Source organism: Diaphorina citri, unplaced genomic scaffold, assembly GCF_000475195.1.
Source record: "Diaphorina citri unplaced genomic scaffold, Diaci psyllid genome assembly version 1.1 scaffold54, whole genome shotgun sequence".
Classification (NCBI taxonomy): Eukaryota; Metazoa; Arthropoda; class Insecta; order Hemiptera; family Psyllidae; genus Diaphorina; species Diaphorina citri.
This window is the reverse complement of record NW_007377491.1, coordinates 426131-445312: the sequence shown is the minus strand read 5'-3', so window position 1 is coordinate 445312 and position 19182 is coordinate 426131. Positions and strand designations below refer to the sequence as shown.

Below are 19182 nucleotides of genomic sequence, written 5' to 3'. Positions count from 1 at the left end.
TTTTTTTTTTTTTTTTAAGAGGTTTGACAGAGGGAACTTTAACTGCTATGGTCTTATCGTCCCGAAATCGAAGAGAGATTTCTCTCTTTTTTGAATGAGGTTTGATAGAGAGAACTGTAACTGCCCACGTACTATCGTACCGAAATAAATTTTTTTTTTTTTTAGAGGGAACTGTAACTGCTATGGTCTTATCGTCCCGAAATCAAGAGAGAAGGAATTTTTTTAAAGAGGTTTAACAGAGGGAACTGTAACTGCTATGGTCTTATCGTCCCGAAATCGAAGAGAGAAGGAAGAGAGGGATAGGAGAAAGCCAGCCGTTCCGAGAACGAACATTATCCCATCAGGATAAAATCCGCCCCGGGCGGGAATCGAACCATTTTAAAGAGGTTTGACAGAGGGAACTGTAACTGCTATGGTCTTATCGTCCCGAAATCGAAGAGAGAAGGAAGCCAGGTTAAAGAGGTTTGACAGAGGGAACTGTAACTGCTATGGTCTTATCGTCCCGAAATCGAAGAGAGAAGGAAGCCAGGTGGAAGAAAGTTGACAGAGGGAACTGTAACTGCTATGGTCTTATCGTCCCGAAATCGAAGAGAGAAGGAAGACAGGATAGGAGAAAGCGATTATCGTCCCGAAATCGAAGAGAGAAGGAAGACAGGATAGGAGAAAGCCTGCCGACAGAGGGAACTGTAACTGCTATGGTCTTATCGTCCCGAAATCGAAGAGAGAAGGAAGACAGGATAGGAACACAGAGGGAACTGTAACTGCTATGGTCTTATCGTCCCGAAATCGAAGAGAGAAGGAAGACAGGATAGGAGAAAGCCAGGGGGAACTGTAACTGCTATGGTCTTATCGTCCCGAAATCGAAGAGAGAAGGAAGACAGGATAGGAGAAAGCCAGCCGTAGGTTTGACAGAGGGAACTGTAACTACTATAGTCTTATCGTCCCGAAATCGAAGAGAGAAGGAAGACAGGATAGGAGAAAGCCAGCCGTTTCGAGAACGAACATTATCCCATCAGGATAAAATCCGCCCCGGGCGGGAATCGAACCCGCGGCCTAGCGCTTACAAGGCAGTTTGATGGATTGAAATGTAACTATGTACTGAGGTCTTATCGCGGTGAAATCGAAGAGATGAGGATAGGATAAGAGAAAGTCAGCCGTTTCAAGAGTAGTTTCTTTCTCTGTTCCCAAGGGCCGTCACTGATTTTATACCTACTTTTGTTTTTAGAAATTTGATAGAGGGGAATATAACTACTGAGGTCTTAATTGAACAGAGAAGTATTACAGGATAGGAGAAAGTCAGCCGTTCCGAGAACGAACCTTATCTGTTTAGGATAAAATTCGATCTGGACGAGAATCAAACCCAAGACCTAGCGCCTACAAGGCAGAATACTGATGCGCTACCCTCCTCCAAGCTAACAGGCTGGCTTTTCTTTCTCTCTTGCCAAACCGAATTCTCAATCCTCGGCCGGGAGATTTGATCTCGAGTCATTGGCTGTGTACAAATGCTGTGCCCCGATCCTGGAGTGCACCGATCCATGAAGCTCAGTCCTTGCCTACTGTGAGTTTTATTTTAAGGGGGTGTCAGTTTGAAGGAAGTACTGTGACAAATCTACATAGGTCTTGTTATCCTGAAATTGAGAGAATTAGAACAGGATAGGAGAAAGCCAGCTATTCCGAGGATGAACATTGAACATTGTCTGTTGAGGTTAAAATTTGACGCGGGCGGGAATCGAACCCGCGGCCTAGCGCTTACAAAACGATCTTCAGTCTCCACATTTTTACTTTTTAGCTAAAATTTTCCTCTATTTTCAGGAGATGGATGGGGGATCTCGAAGTCGAGGATCTACTGCATCAGCTACTATCAACGAGAACTGTTCTGTACCTCGAATATCTGAGTTCAACCCTCAAGTTTCTTCCAGTATAGGTAAGGCCAAGTCTGGAGACAATTTAATGCACAGGGAAAAGGTATACACGAGATAAATAAAACACAACTAACAACACATTGAAGGAAAAAACCCACTATAATGGCCTACATAATTGCCATCACCATATTCAATTGTGACACCATTTTGAACATTATTAATGCAACTATCCTTGTACAGAACCCAATGAAATTATAGTCCCAGGGTTTACAAAATTACACATTCTAAGCCTGTAATATTAAGTTAAAAAGAGTATGGAATTAAGTATGAATAAATACCTACCTGGAAGTTGATGCATTTTTTTTTTTTTTAAGTCCATACAGCCTTTTTATTACTTTTCTTATATGTGTAGGTAATATGTTCTTTCTATAGCAAAAGGTAAAAAGATATTTAACCTAATCTTCTGTTATTTGTATTTATTGTGATTCCAGAATTCTTATTGGTTTTTTGAGTGATTTTCGGGTGTTTTTGTGTGTGGTTTTTATTTTGTTACTAGCTGAATTCCGTCGCTTCGCTCCGGAATCCCGCTAGTTCATCCCGAGGCATGGCCAAACTTGTGGAAAAGGCATGGCCGAACTTGAGGCATGGCCAAACTTGTGGAAAAGGCATGGCCGAACTTGAGGCATGGCCAAACTTGTGGAAAAGGCATGGCCGAACTTGAGGCATGGCCAAACTTGTGGAAAAGGCATGGCCGAACTTGAGGCATGGCCAAACTTGTGGAAAAGGCATGGCCGAACTTGAGGCATGGCCAAACTTGTGGAAAAGGCATGGCCGAACTTGAGGCATGGCCAAACTTGTGGAAAAGGCATGGCCGAACTTGTATTTATCAAACTAAAAACATAAACGAAACTCAAATATTAGGCGAGCGAGGAAAAGTTTTCTCTCCCGCAGTCTCTGCACTCTGTGTATTTCTTATGGTGATTTTAGCGATCAAAAATTGATCATATCTCAGGATCGGTTTAGATTTTCGAAAAATCCTTTCTTATTGCACACCTAGACCATAAAAGGAATATCCCTACCAAATTTCAGCTTTCTAGGTGTTGTGGTTCTGGAGATAGAGCGATCAGTGTGTGAACTATGAACTGTGAATGGATCTCGTTCTTATAATATAAGATGACATTTGCTTTTTACAGCATTACATGAAGTAACTAGTCCTGGAGGTAAAAGCAGCAAGAGTTGTTCCACTATAGGAGCCGAGGTGTCAGAATTAAAATGTAGGAGTCTTCCAAGTACAATGCGTCCTAAGAAATCAGGAGATTCTGTCCAGGGTGCCAACGGTGCTGACAATTCATCTGAGCTCTATGCCAAAGTAAGTATCATGAATTATTTGTAGTGAGTACACCCCGAACTTCAAGCACAGAGCCGAAAAAATTTCGACCCCGCGGGGAATCGAACCCGGGACTTCCGGCATGCAACCCGAGTGTGATACCCATTCAGCCACGGAGATTGCTTTATGCCAAAGGAAATATTAACTATGTTAGCGGGTATCACACCACGCTTGCACGCACGAAGTCCCGGGTTCGATGCTCGGCGAGTTGGGAGTAGGTATTTTTTCTCTCTCTTCTTGGAGTTCGGGAGTTTGATCTGCATTTAAATCACGTGAGGATAATACCGTACTTTAAGTAGCGACGTGTGACGGGATTACCAATGTAAAAAGATTGATGATAAGTGGGAAAGGAGACACTTGGTAATGATGTGATAACCACAAAAGTTCTGAATAATGAATATTGACTAAGTTTGCTATTATCAAAGTAAGTACATATTATCAAGCATGTCGGGAGGCACACGAACGTCAAGAGGTTGAAGCGCCCGCCACCCGGTAATAAGTTAACCATTTCTTCATGGATATTTTTTAGACTAATCTCACTGTGTACTGTTTTCTATGGTCTTTACCACAGTAAGACAAAAATCCTAGGTTATGTGTAACACATTCTTAAACAATTATTTTTCTTCCTCCTTTCCCAGGTTAATTTTAGTAAAAAGAAACGAAACCGCATGCGAAACAACGAGGCGGCCATCATTGCCTTGAGCAAATCTCGGAGCCAATTCTTTCATCATAAGGACACGGACAGTCTGGTTGACAACGAAGCTGTCATTGTGTACGATGAGAGAACAGCTTTGTGATACCCGAGGAAAAGAGTAGTACACTTCTTCCTCGCCGAAGTGTACAGGATATTTTATACCAAGTATTTTTCTAATGTTTTTACACAAGGTAATTTTGTGTGTTTTTTTTTTCTTCTTTTTAATATACAGTAAAACCTCGATTATTTCAACTAATTGGGACCGAGGGTAGTTGAAATAATTGAAATTCCGTATAAAACAATGAAAAAGGGGCAAAATTTTTAGATACAAAAAACAAAATAGTTGATAAATACTCTATTTTGAACTGATTTTGAGGTTGAAATAATAGAGAGTTGAAATAATCGAGGTTCTACTGTACCAACCTAGTAAATCCGTCCTGCGGAAGTGATTAGGTTTTTATTGTAAAAGTAGGTACTTTTAATGCCAGATTTTGTTTACATTTTTTGAATGAGTCATCCTTAAGAGTTGAAAAAACTGCTTTGCATCAATTAGGTTCCTTCATAATGTAAACAACTTCTGACAATGGCCGGAATCCGTTTTATTTTTTATCTCTGCTGAATTTAGAAAAATGCAGGGGTCAAATATTTACAAAATAGGTATATATAGTATTGTCGAATGTATAGACAAAGATCTTCAGTTTTGCCCCTGGATCTTTGTGTAACCTAAAGGTAGAACTTTCATAGTTAGTAGGACTGTTGAATATCTATCTATTCATATATTTTTCTGGATGTACTTAATAAGATAACTGACAGATCCTTCCTGCGATTAAAAATTCATGTCTTGAGAACTTAATGGTGCTCCATTTTTAGAACATTACTAGATTTCAGTGGTATAATTGAAACATCACTAGAAATCAAACTGCAATCGAAATCGAAACTATGACATTGGTTTGTATAGTTAAAAGTTCACTACTGTTATTGTATACTAAAAATACATATTATTATTATTATGGGATTCACCACTCTCATCTGATGAACAAGAAGACTTTGGCCTTAACATCTGAAAAGAGCTACCAGGGCACTATTGCTTATAGAAAGTCTAACACCGTACCAATCTTGCACTTCACTTGTATTGTAAAATTTGTTTGTGCTGTACCTACTTGCAGTATTTTTTTTTTTCTGTCCAAAATAAGAAGACTTCCTCGGGTCACAGCTATAATGAATGCATAAGTGAATATAACTAAATTTGAAGCATGGAATCTTTAATTTTCAATTACCTCAAGAGTTAACCAGAAGAGAGAGGGGAAAAAAAAATAAAATAAATAAAAATGTAGAACTGGAAATTGAACTTAGAATTGGCAAGCAAAATCATTCAATTTGGACCAGAAATTTGGGTTGTATAATCTATAGGTACGGTAACTATTTACTATTATTCTTGTTTATTACCCATTATTTTTTGTCTTTATTTTTAGAACTGGAAGCATACAGTTGCATTGTCTCTGTTTTGAGAGCAAGAGGCCCTTTGACAGAAGAGAAGCTGAATTTCATGAAGCAATGTGCTAAGGAGTTTCACATCTCTCAAGAACGGCACAAAGTTGAAATAAGGAAAGCATCTAATGATGAATTGTTGAGCACTATTGCTGATACGTAAGTGTTCTTAAATTCTAAATAGGGCTTTTCTGCCCATTTTAGTTTTTAATTCTCAATTGACATGATTATTAAGACTGAAGTCTTTTAGCATTTGTTGCCCTCTAATCATGCTTTGAGACTATGCTTAGAAACAGTCTCTAAGCATGAGATTGTTAACCCAAAGCATGAGATGGTTTTATTTCATGTTCATTTTTCAGCTTATATGGACCCAACACAGAATCCAAATGGTTTATTGAAGGAAGAAGGTTGGCCCCAGTGTTGAACACAGAACCAAGGCAATCTGTTTACATAGAATTGGCCAACAGGATGGCAGAAATAGCAAGAGCTCACAATGCAAGTCTTCCATCATATTCACAGTACAAAGGTGAGTAACTACTGAGTAAAGTTTGTAATATGTATTTGTTGAAAAATTTTGGCAGTTAAGTTGTAAGATAGTAAAAAAAGAAGGTATTCTTTATGTCCATTTTACATCTTTCAAAGTACCTAGGCTGTTTATTTTTATTGCAGTATAGTCAGTATACCTTATTCCTAATCTTCTTCTTTTTCTTTTCCTTTACCCATGTTCAGACCTTCAGACAGGGTTAGCATTTTTGTCAGCCTCTCCATGAGCCCTGGGGTGATTACTGTGAGTAGACATTTGGTTTTTGCTACACTAATTTTATGAGTGGATGCCCTTTTGCAGTCAACCTTTGCCATTTCTTTAGCAAGGGAAATTTCAGGCTGGTATCCTCCCTGTTCAAAGTCCCCCAGCTAAATCTAATTCCTAATATACCTAACAATTAATTATTGGGATTTTTTTTTATGAACAAATGTATGTTTTGTTTTTCAGATGAAGTAATCACGATAGAAAATGCACACTTGAAACGAGAAGAAGAGGCTCTCGTAGAAGACTTGGCCAAAGCCACAAAAGAAGAAAAAGAGACCCCAACGTCTGTGCCAGATCTGGTTGAGTCTACTTCAATTACCACAACTACCACCACAACCACTACTATAACTACAGCTTCCACAACATCACCATCAACTCAGGTGAGATTAAGAGCCAATTAATAGTACCTATACCCCCCTGAAAGTAAAAAAAAAAAAAAAAAAAAAAAAAATTTTTGAAGGGAGGGGCTTGTTCCTTCCGTAAATCCCGTACAGACCTTACCTGTTTAGGATAAAGTTCACCTTTGTCAAAATCAAACCTGAGACCTGAGCACTTGCAAGGCAGACAGGCTACCCTCCAAGCCTAGATTCAAATAAGCTTAACCTATCCTCTGGAGAGTCTGGTTGGTGGCCCATACACCAAAGCCTCAGGGTGGGGCTTTTTGTGTATGGAGTTAAGCTCCCCAAGGCTAACTAGGCTGGAAAATGGTTGCATTACCTTGCAAAAGTGCTTACTTTTTAGATACCAACTTATTTTACTATTTCCTCACATCAGATTATTAGAAATCATGGAAGGAGGATGTGTTGGAGGACGGGAAGGTGTCAGAAGAAGAAAAAGCAAAAGTGTGGAAGTGAAAGCACCTCCATCACACGCGAGGGGAGAAGAGAGAGGCCCACCACCTTCGAGTAAATCCCCCCAGGGTAGGACGCAAGGAAACGGCCTGTCCATAGAAATGATCAAGGATGATGGGAAGTAGTACGCCACCCAAACGGGTTTCTTATTATATAACCCCCACCAGAGTAAAGTTGTTTTCTATCTTGGAGGCTATTTCACAAACGCTTCTCACTTCTATAGTCAATTAATCATATAGGTACTCTGGGTTTTTTTAATCTTGGAAACAAGTGTTAATTGTATCTGTTTTATGAAACAACTGTCTTGCCTGAAAGTGCTTATTTATATCTATCTCCCTTTGTAGTTATTACCCGCCTTCCTGATTACCAGATGAGCGTCTTGACCACTCACTAAGTAGTATCCATATTAAAAAAAAAAAAAAAAAAAAAAAAAAAAAAAAAAAATGATCCGTAGATTAAATATTTCACTCTCAATATTTTCAGATCCCTGCCACACCTGTGTCACAGCGACCTCCCAGATTTCAATCTATTAATACTACTCCCCATCAGCCTTCTCCACGTGTAAGTTGTTTAATACTTAGTCCCCAAAAGAGATTTTGTTAGAATCTAACTTGATCAATAAAACAATAAAGAACTTTCCCCCAGCCCAATATACCCAAATCTTAATTATTATGGTAGAATTCATCAGCTTTTACTTATTTTATGTCTTCAAATTTCTACACTTACATAATTTGACAGAAGAAGAAAATCTTAGCTGAAATTTGAGATCTTGGTAATTTTTGAAACGAGATACTTACCTTAGGTTCTGTACTTAGAATGCTGACATTTAAAAGCGAAAGATTATATACTAAATTTCTATTCTTTAGTACAGCATGGAAATCTAGGATTGCCTCCTAGTCTTACAGTATGATGTTGTGTATTTCCAGATTGTGGTGCTGCCTGGTGGAATTCATCAACAACCACATCAACACTCTTCCATGACCCACATCAATACCAACTCAGGTAAAATTACAACTATATTCTAAAACTGGATGTGTGGTGCTGCCTGGTGGAATTCATCAACAACCACATCAACACTCTTCCATGACCCACATCAATACCAACTCAGGTAAAATTACAACTTTACTATATTCTAAAACTGGATACTCGTAGCATTATAACTGGAGAACGAATTGGAATACTCTGTGCATGTAAAATTAGTTTGAAATCTTCTAATAGAAGAATAAGTACAAGAAAAAGCCTGCAATGACCTCAAGTAGCAGTTTGAGAGTATATACTCTTGCATGCTTCTTTTTTAATATTATTTTTCAACTAATTTATTTACAATTTATTATTTCAGGATCTTCTGTGAGGAAGCCCATGTCAAAACCAAGTGGTCCCCCTCCCCCACCTATCATCAGTAAGAGTAAGTTTAAAATTACTTAAGTATCTCCGGAACTACTTGGTATTAAGAGCTCAAATTTTCAAGGTATGTTTATATACTTTACCTAAATATGTGCCCTGAATTTCAAAAGATAATCTCAAGAGGAATCCGATCTATGAAGGTGAGAAAAACCTGCCGAATGGGTTCGTGTAAAGATACACAGGCGTGCTTACTGGAACTTGGCCTGGCGCACTGCCGTGCGCTCAGATTGTACCTTTCTCTAATATCTAACATTCCCTCTGTTGTTTTTGTGGATGGTTTTGGATCGAAAGCCTGTTTGTTTCCTCGTCTTTTGGTTGGAAAATTGTATGTAGCTGGAACACTCTCATTTAAATACGCTGCCTTCAGGACATTTGGAAAAAATCGGTTGAAATTCACAAGTGTGGGAACAGACTTTCAGCTTGGCCTTGTGGATGGTTTTGGATCGAAAGCCTGTTTGTTTCCTCGTCTTTTGGTTGGAAAATTGTATGTAGCTGGAACACTCTCATTTAAATACGTTGCCTTCAGGACATTTGGAAAAAATCGGTTGAAATTCACAAGTGTGGGAACAGACTTTCAGCTTGGCCTCTGTCTCTTCACATCAGTAAATCTAAATTTCATATAAAAAAAAGCTCGCCAACATCCAAAATCAGCTTGGGTCGGGCCAGCGGCCAGCGTAAAAATTTTACTTTTTACATAATATCTTTCTCAAACTGTGTGCCGCGGACCGCGGAAAGATGGGAGTCTTGCAGTCTTGAAGAACGTGCCGCTGTGCTGTGGCTACAACTTTGAGAAGCACTGACCAATGGAAGTCGGTCAGATGAAAAAAAAAATCGACTCGAGTAAATTTTGAATAAAAATCAACTTGGAATTTTAAATAAAAATCGCCTCGAGTAAATTTTGATTAAAAATCGCCTCGAGTAAATTTTGATTAAAAATCGCCTCGAGACTTTGAATAAAAATCGACTCGTCACTCAAGTCGTAAAAAAATCAACTTTTTGAAATGAGAATTGAGAAATTTAAATTTTCATTTTTCTAAAATTTTGATTAAAAATCGCCTCGAGACTTTGAATAAAAATCGACTCGTCACTCAAGTCGTAAAAAAATCAACTTTTTGAAATGAGAAATTTAAATTTTCAATTTTTCATTTTTCTAAAGGATTTTTTACTTTCCTTATTTGACTACCCATCACTTATTCACTTATAATCTAGTTTTCCCATTTCCCTCTTTTCACCTCTTTATCCTTTTTGTGCCAGTTTGCATTACAAATGGCCATGGGGATTCACTACTGGCCAGCTCTACTGGATATGACAGAAGAACAGTGTAAAGTCAAGCTACGCTGTATGGGTAAGATCCTTCTAGGCTCTCCTGGTACTTAGATCTACTTTATGATTAACATTGTCTGTTGAGGTTAAAATTTGACGCGGGCGGGAATCGAACCCGCGGCCTAGCGCTTACAAAACGATCTTCAGTCTCCACATTAATTTTTACTTTTTAGCTAAAATTTTCCTCTATTTTCAGGAGATGGATGGGGGATCTCGAAGTCGAGGATCTACTGCATCAGCTACTATCAACGAGAACTGTTCTGTACCTCGAATATCTGAGTTCAACCCTCAAGTTTCTTCCAGTATAGGTAAGGCCAAGTCTGGAGACAATTTAATGCACAGGGAAAAGGTATACACGAGATAAATAAAACACAACTAACAACACATTGAAGGAAAAAACCCACTATAATGGCCTACATAATTGCCCCATATTCAATTGTGACACCATTTTATTTGAACATTAGGGCTATAGGTAAAAAAAAAAAAAAAAAAAAAAAAAAAAAAAATGTCAACTGATTAATTTTATGCCGTGTCGTATGGTAACTCTGTATCAGAGCAGTTAAGTACATGTTAATTGTTTCTCTCTCTCTAAATGGAATGTTTTAAATGTTAATTATAATTGGTTCTTATACTTGCCTTCCAGTTCAGAGACCGCGGATGTTCACTCCGATGAAGACCCTGAACTTTTCCGCGGGACCAGATGCCCGTATGAAATCCAGTGCCCCCTCTCCTGTCTCTTCCACTTCTGGTGGAGGTGTGACCAAGGCCAACAATTTGATTCTCCTCCAGAAGACAAACAAGATGAGTGGCAATACCACTACCACGCTCCCTAATAGAATCACCATAGCTAATCCCAACAAGAAGGTGAGTTTCTTTCTCTGTTCCCAAGGGCCGTCACTGATTTTATACCTACTTTTGTTTTTAGGAATTTGATAGAGGGAAATATAACTACTGAGGTCTTAATTGAACAGAGAAGTATTACAGGATAGGAGAAAGCCAGCCGTTCCGAGAACGAACCTTATCTGTCTAGGATAAAGTTCGATTTGGACGAGAATCAAACCCAAAACCTAGCGCCTACAAGGCAGAATACTGATGCGCTACCCTCCAAGCTAACAGGCTGGCTTTTCTTTCTCTCTTGCTTTTTTTTTCATTAGTTTGAATCTGTTCCTGTGTTAATATTTTTCAGGAGCCTGTTAGCAAATTCCTGGTGAACAGACCGATGGCACCTCAGACCACTGTGAGCTCAACAGGAGGCAAGTCAGTCATTTTGAAATCCGCGGGCTCCTCATCTCAGGTAATATGTACCAGCTAACCAACCTCAGTGGTGCAGTTGTTAACGCGTTGGACTTTGGATCTGGAAGTTGGTGGTTCGAATCCAAGTCAAGTCATGAAATTTATCTAGGTGTAATAATCGGGGAACGATATTTGTGACAAGCATTTAAATATGCTTGACACAATTAAAAATTCATCCTAGTTAAATGACAGCTGATTGCCCTTGCTAAAAGATTGAAATTTTCAATTTTAAATTGCCGTACCGATAAAGAGTCAAAGTTAAAAATATGTTTGTACACCTTACGCATTACACTCGTTTTTGTTCAAAAGAATTTTTCTGTGGTGGTGACGTCAGTAAAAAAAAGTGTTCAAATTACACTCGACACGATTTTTTCCGCCGAACGACACAAAAGTCCTTGTAGGCAATGTAATTTAAATGAGAGTGTTCCCATTACACACGACACGATGTTTTTCCGAACGACAAGTGGGAACCGGCCCTAATACGAATGTTCCACTGGATGTTTCAGAACAACGTCATCCTAGTGGACATCACGCAGGATCAACTCTCAGGCAATCTGTCAGTGGAGGAGCTACTCAAAGTGTCCGGGCTAAGTAGTACCCCAGGAACAGTGGCAAATACCAGTGTCTCCAAAACACCGACCACACCCCAGCACAGTATTATCAAACTACAGAATCCCAAGTCTCTCGGCTCTCTACCTACCAATATTCAGCAGATCAAAATCATCAAGTCTTCAGGTAAGCAATACTGACGTTAAACAGGGGACGTTAAACAGAGAGTAGACTAGCGTCTGGGACTACTAACAGGGAGGAGAACAGCTAACCCTAATCAGCCTAGCTAGCTGGCAGCTCTTCAAAGGGTTCTCTCTGCTTTTAAAGACCAAGCACAAGTCCTCACGATGGTTGACTGCGGTTCAGGCCGAGCCAATTCAACATGGCTAGAGCTAGAGACCATTACCCCGTTGTATGGCAGATCTGGTATTGCCACTCGGCGAAAGCTAAAGCCGCTAAAACAACAACACCAACAACAACAACAACAACAACAACAACAACAACAACAACAACAAGAAGTTTGATAGAGGAAGCTGTAAAGCTTTTGTCCACACATAGTCGACTGGCCGTCGCGCGTCGGTCGACGAGGTGAATCTATCTATGGCAGTGTGGACGGTTCAATCCACATAGATCCACGGCCGGTCGAGTAGGTGTGGACACCCCCTAACAACAGAGGTCTTATCGTCCTGAAATCGAAGAGGAAAAAAGTACAGGACAGGAGAAAGCCAGTCGTTCGACGAACAAACATTATCTGTTTAGGATAAAGTTTGTTCCGGGTGGGAATAGAACCCGCGGCCTAGAGCTTACAAGGCAGATGTTCTACCAGCGATATTTGTGACAAGCATTTAAGTTGTTGTTGTTGTTGTTGTAGCGGCTTTAGCTGTAGCCAAATGGTGATGGCAGAAAAAAGAAAAGATATCTTTTTGTATATACACCAGGGTGATGGTCTCTAGCCAAGTTTAATTGGCTCGTCCTGAACCGCAGTCAACCATCGTGATGATCAGGAACAGTGGCAAATACCAGTGTCTCCAAAACACCGACCACACCCCAGCACAGTATTATCAAACTACAGAATCCCAAGTCTCTCGGTTCTCTACCTACCAATATTCAGCAGATCAAAATCATCAAGTCTTCAGGTAAACAGTACTGAGTAATGTCTTGCTAGGGGACGTTAAACAGAGAGTAGACTAGCGTCTGGGACTACAAACAGGGAGGAGAAGTACCTAGGCTGTTTATTTTTGTTGCAATACCTATGCCTTATTCCTAATCTTCTTCTTTTTCTTCGCCTTTACCCATATTCAGACTGTGACAGCCTCCATCAGCTCTGGGGTAATGGCTTTGAGCTGACAATTGGTTTTTGCTACACACATTTTATGAGTGGATGCCCTTTTGCAGTCAACCTTTGCTATTTCTTGAGCAAGGGAAATTTCAGGCTGGTATCCTCCCTGTTCAAAGTCCCCCAGCTAAATCTAATTCCTAATATAACAATTAATTATTAGGATTTTTTATGAACAAATGTATGTTTTGTTTTTCAGATGAAGTAATCACATCGTGATGATTTGTGCTTGTTCTTTAAAAGCAGAGAGAACCCTTTGAAGAACTGCCAGCTAGCTAGGCTGGTTAGGGTTAGCTGTTCTTCCCCTGTTTATAGTCTCACAGCTATCCAGATTAGATAAGCATTTAAGTGGGTATGCTTCATTGAAAATTCCATTTTTTTTAGCTAGCTGGCAGTTCTTCAAAGGGTTTTCTCTGCTTTTAAAGACCAAGCACAAGTCCTCACGATGGTTGACTGCGGTTCAGGACGACACTGTTTATAGTATGCTTCATTACAAATTCAATTTTTTCCTTCCTATTTTGAATGCTTGACGTCAAAAACTAACTTCCCCCTTTGCTTGTTTCATATCCCAGGTACAAAACTGTTTCTACCCACCAGTGTCGGATCTACAATGGAGACCGTCCTGTCGCTCGCTCAAAGCTCCACAGTTTCCTCTTCCACTACAATGTCCTCTAGTTTCACTTCGAGCTCCACCACTGGCATGGGACCCCGCATGAGTGTTGCCCCTGTCTCTAACGGTAAGACCTCCACTGATTCGTAGTGGGATATCGAGTGTGCTGGGAGACGCCTTACCCATCTTTTGGGTCTGTTTGTCCTTCTACCCAAGCCTCAGAGTGGGCTTGTGTAGAAAAAGACGCGCGAACGAGACATGTGTAGTGACGATAAGACCCCCTTGTTACAGTTCCCTCTATCAAACAAACTTACAAAAAAAAAAAAAAAAAAAAAAAATCGTCTACCATACGCCCGGGGCAGATTTTATCTTGAACGGATAATTTTCGTTCCCGCTACGGCTGGCTTTCTCCTATCCTGTCTTTCTTTTTATCGACGGTACGATAGTACGTGGGCAGTTACAGTTCTCTCTATCAAACCTCATTCAAAAAAGAGAGAAATAGAGAGAGTGAGTTATAAAAAATAACTTTTCTTTCAGTGAACTACTCAGTCACTGAGTCAGATCCTAAAACATGTAACTCGCTCTTCAACTCCCTATACCTATAGAGAGGTAAGATCTGACTCAATGACTGAGTAGTCCACTGAGGAGTAGTTCTTTTTTATGACTCACTCATCTCTAGCTCAAGTATTCATCATCTGTTTGTTGTTCAAAGACAACCACTAGCATAGGCTGAAAAACTTACCCATTCCCCACGAAACACTGACCTGCTCATTATCTTTTCTCCACAGCCTCTCCTTCCACTCCGCGACCGGCACTGAGTCGATTCACTCCGAATACACCAAGACCAGTGTCTGCACCTTATAAAGCCCCAAACCCGGCAGTCACCCACTCCACTGTGTCCAGTAGTACATCTCATAGTACAACTACCACTAGCTCTAATACCATCAGTTCGGGTAAGATCAATGAGGATAGAAAAGAACAACCCTGTTTATACTGCCAGAATGAGATTGAAAAGTCCCTTTACCCCAGCAGTCTAAACAAGGTCTATTTGGTACAAAACAGGTGTAAATTTTATAAATAAAAAACCTTTGGTTAGAAGAGAAAAACAATTATACTGCTCGAATAGGACTAAAAAGTCCCTTTACCCCAGCAGTACTACTACTATTGTGGCCAAACTCGAATAATAGTGAGGATAAACTTGTGAGATTGAAAAGTCCCTTTACCCCAGCAGTCTAAACAAGGTCTATTTGGTACAAAACAGGTGTAAATTTTATAAATAAAAAACCTTTAGTTAGAAGAGAAAAACAATTATACTGCTCGAATAGGACTAAAAAGTCCCTTTACCCCAGCAGCAGGCTTCTACTACTATTGTGGCCAAACTCGAATAATAGTGAGGATAAACTTGGGAAAACACTACTATCACTGCCCTCAGTGTGGCTATCAGGAACGAAAAAACCTACAATATTACAGGAAAACTTTGAACTACTCTTTCTTTCTGACAGCCTCCATGAGCTCGCGTGACGTGATAGCAGTGTATTTCTACCTCAAAATTCTATACATCAGGCTAGGATTGAACCTACTCCTGATTACCAGGCGCGCACCTTAATCACTACACAAGGCAGGTTACATACTGTGCAAGTACCACTTGGTTCACTGATAAAAACCTTCCTGTTTCGTAGATCTGTAACTTTTACACTAAGACAGCCTCCATGAGCTCGCGTGACGTGATAGCAGTGTATTTCTACCTCAAAATTCTATACATCAGGCTAGGATTGAACCTACTCCTGGTTACCAGGCGAGCACCTTAATCACTACACAAGGCAGGTTACATACTGTGCAAGTACCACTTGGTTCACTAATAAAAACCTTCCTGTTTCGTAGATCTGTAACTTTTACACTATTAAATTTGTTTTGTTTTCATTTGCAGCATCGTCACTTGCTGATTGGCTGAGCAACTATGTTGTTTCGGGTAAGTACACTCTGCCCTTTTTTAATTGGTTTCGTTTTCTGAAATTCCACGTTCCTATAACTGCATACCAACCACGCGCAACATCAGTGATTAATTGAGAACTGCCAGCCTAGTTAGCTTGGTTGATAGCGCGTCTGCCTTGTAAGCACTGGGTCGCGGGTTCGATTCCTGCCCGGGGCGGATTTTATCCTGAACGGATAATGTCCATTCTCGGAATGGCTGGATTTCTCCTATTCTTGTCTTTCTTCTCTCTTCGCTTTTGGGACGATAAAGACTCTAGCAATTACAGGTCCCTCTATCAAACCCCTTGGAAAAAAAAAAAAAAAATGATGCATTCAACGTGATATCGCGGCTAGTTTTCACGATTCTAATTAACGTTCTGTTATGATTTCAGACAAGGACATCGAGTCTGATAACAGTCCCCTATTTGAAGACGTCGCTGACAAGAGCAATGCGAGTTAAACCACAAGTGTCACCGCTTCTAGATCTCACCACACCTAATGTTGTTCAACAAACCGCTCCATGCAGGTAATGTAAAATGTAAATGCAGTTTCTTTGTGTTATTATATCACAACTTTGGTGCTCACTGCAGCATTGTAGGATTTTTCCAATATCTCAATAATCCTAAAATCCAATGTTTACCTACCATGCTGGCACCGGTCGCTATGCGCATTATATTACATAGCTACTCATTTTCCTTCCTCACGAGGCTGAGTGGGCAATAGCCAGTCACGGAATCAATCCTTTGCAGATACAAATTTCTTGACCCCGCCGGGAATCGAACCCGGGTCTCCCGCGTGCAAGGCGAGTGCAGTGACCACTACGCCAAATTTCTTGACCCCGCCGGGAATCGAACCCGGGTCTCCCGCGTGCAAGGCGAGCGCAGTGACCACTACGCCATGGGAGCCGACCATGCAGGTAATACTGGCACTGATCAGCATGAGCCATCTTGTGCGATCCTGTTGCTATGCTTTTTTAATATTATTTTTCAACTAATTTATTTATAATTTATTATTTCAGGATCTTCTGTGAGGAAGCCTATGTCAAAACCAAGTGGTCCCCCTCCCCCACCTATCATCAGTAAGAGTAAGTTTAAAATTACTTAAGTAATCCAATCAGATTAACTAGTTAAATGATGTCAGTGTAGTTCTTAGCCGTATAGAGGGAACTGTAAACTACTGAGATCTTATCTTACATCTTCCCGAGAAGGACATTATAGGAGAAAGAGAGTTGCTCCGAGAACAAACCTTATCTGTTTAGGATAAAGTTCTCCCCGGACGGAAGTCGATCCCAATTGAAATCAATAAGGTTCTGTAGCTTCAATTGAAATCAATAAGGTTCTGTAGCTTCAATTGAAATCAATAAGATTTTCTTTTTTTTTTTAAGGTTCTGTAGCTTCAATTGAAATCTATAAGGTTCTGTGTAACGCGTCTGCTTTGTATTATTCCCTAGGTCGCGGGTTCGATTCCTGCTCGGGACGGATTTTATACGTCAGGGTTCGTTCTCGGAACGGCTCTCTCTATCCTATCTTGCCTTCTTTCTCTCTTTGCTTTCGGGACCATTAGCAGTTACAGTTCTCTCTATCAAACCCCTTAAAATAATCAAGGTCCCGGTATTATAAGTTTATGTTGAAACCTCTGAGAATGCACGGAGACAAATGACTCAATGTTGAAATGACTATTGAGATGTACACGAGCGTATGTTTCAATAGAGAAACATGGAGTTCATTTTTCCTAAATTATTTGTCGTTTACTTCCATTCTAATGCCTAAGGCATTTACATTATTCACAAGATCACAAAAATAAAATATAAATATTTTTATATATTTTGTATAAATATATTTTCTAGGGAAAAAATATCATCAGGAATCGAACCCGGAATCCTGGGATACAATCCAGAAGCCAGAATTTATGTGGTGTCTGTAGCTATTTTAGCGGGTTCAGAGTGCCTGAGTCCAATAATTTTGCTCGAGTTCAGCATAGTTTTTCTTGGAAAAATGCCAAAAATTGAAAGTAGGGGGGAAAAAAATCGACAAAAATAAGTACAAAGTCGGTTCATAAACAAATAAATATCATTTGTTTTTTATTATGACAAAATAGGTACATGTAACAAAAAAAAAGGTAGTAAAAAAAGGAAGAAATAAAAATCATCCCTTCCACAAAAAAAAAAATTGGAAAAATTAATGGAAAGAAAAAATGTCGGAGAAAAAAAGAAAATGCGTAAATTTTTTTTCTAGGATCGAACCGACGAGTAACAGAGTCCCCCCCCGAATACCCACCCAAAGTGCCTATCTTTGTCAGCACAGCCGAACAGCTTAGAAAGGGGAGGAGTTTTGCTAGGGGAAACTTTCCCCTACATTACCAAGTTTTGAGAAAGCTCCAAAGCTTTTGATACGAGGCTTGCTCTAAAGCTCTACAGGCATGCGCAGGAGAATTTCCCCCACTCTTGACTTCGACTGAAGCTCCTCCTTTTTCACTATGCTGACAAAGTTAGGCACTTTGGGAGGGCAGTCGGGTGGGGACCTTGTTACTCGTCAGTCTGGTAGCTTAAAAAAACCTCTCGCAATTTTTTTCGTGAATTTAATTAACTTTTTTCGTTTTTTCCCCATTATTCCTTTCAATTTTATCTTTCTGAATTTTATTTTTATTATTATTATTTTTTTGAGTAATTCTTTTTATTCTGTTTTGATTTATTATGAATCTGAAATCAATTTTTTTTCCTTCGATTTTTCATTTTCAGAATTCAAACAATTCTTTCCGAAGAAATATGAGAACCATACAAATATTCTACGAATACTGTATCACATACATTTCCCTACTGATCTCTCTCTACACTCGCTACTTGATTGTTTTCACGAGACTGAGTGTACCTCACTAACAAGTACAATCTCCTATATTTTGAAAGAATTGTAAACCATTAAATGTTAAACCAATTCAAAATCATGTCATTTAACACCAACCTGTAAGTACAAAGCCGAATCGAATTCGGAACTCTTGGTGCTGGTTATGAAAGTTAATCTTATTTCAAACAAAATTACATGGAATAGGTACATTATTTTAATTTCGTAGGTAAAAACAAACCCCTCTGTATAAATATTGTAGGTATTAACTTAAAGATGTTTCTTTAACAAGATCGTGGAAATTATTTATTTTAATAAAACTTTGTAAATATTATTACAAAATTGAAAATTTGCATTTTTTTTTTTTTGTTTTTCTTTCCTCTCTTCAAAACTATAAGGGAAGGTTGGCTAAGCTAAGACGCTACCCACGGAAAAAGTCCGATTTACACTATCGATATTTCAACTGATGACTTACCAATAGACCACGGACGTGTGACGTCATTTTGGGCAACAAACATGGGTCGCTATGTTGTTTCGGGTGAATGTTGCTAATGAACTTTTAATTAGCCAGCCTAATTAGCTTGGTAGCGCGTCTGCCTTTTAAGCGCTGAGTCACGGGTTCGATTCCGCCCGGGGCAGATTTTATCCTAAACGGATAATGTTTGTTCTCGGAACGGCTGGCTTTTTCCTACCCTGTCTTCCTTCTCTCTTCGATTTCGGGACGATAAAACCTCAGGTGTTACAGTTCCCCCTATCAAACCTCAAAAAC

General features: G+C 39.5%; 1 protein-coding gene across 3 annotated transcripts in view; it reads left to right on the top strand.

The window, feature by feature from the left end:
• LOC103517117 (mucin-5AC) overlaps positions 1-19182 on the top strand; it is a 26308-nt gene that overhangs the window by 2266 nt on the left and 4860 nt on the right. The window contains exons 2-13 of one of the 3 annotated variants that reach the window (XM_008482140.3): positions 7574-7651; positions 8017-8092; positions 8430-8495; positions 10461-10681; positions 11004-11111; positions 11617-11713; positions 12664-12795; positions 13568-13732; positions 14394-14558; positions 15533-15574; positions 15969-16102; positions 18314-18762. In XM_008482140.3, coding sequence (XP_008480362.1) covers positions 7574-7651; positions 8017-8092; positions 8430-8495; positions 10461-10681; positions 11004-11111; positions 11617-11713; positions 12664-12795; positions 13568-13732; positions 14394-14558; positions 15533-15574; positions 15969-16036 — 1218 coding nt within the window. In that variant the 3' untranslated portion in view covers positions 16037-16102; positions 18314-18762. Of the gene's footprint in view, positions 1-7573; positions 7652-8016; positions 8093-8130; positions 8199-8429; positions 8496-10460; positions 10682-11003; positions 11112-11616; positions 11714-12663; positions 12796-13567; positions 13733-14393; positions 14559-15532; positions 15575-15968; positions 16103-18313; positions 18763-19182 lie in introns of those variants that run through there. The other 2 variants (XM_026829242.1, XM_017447459.2) reach the window with 2 other exon arrangements.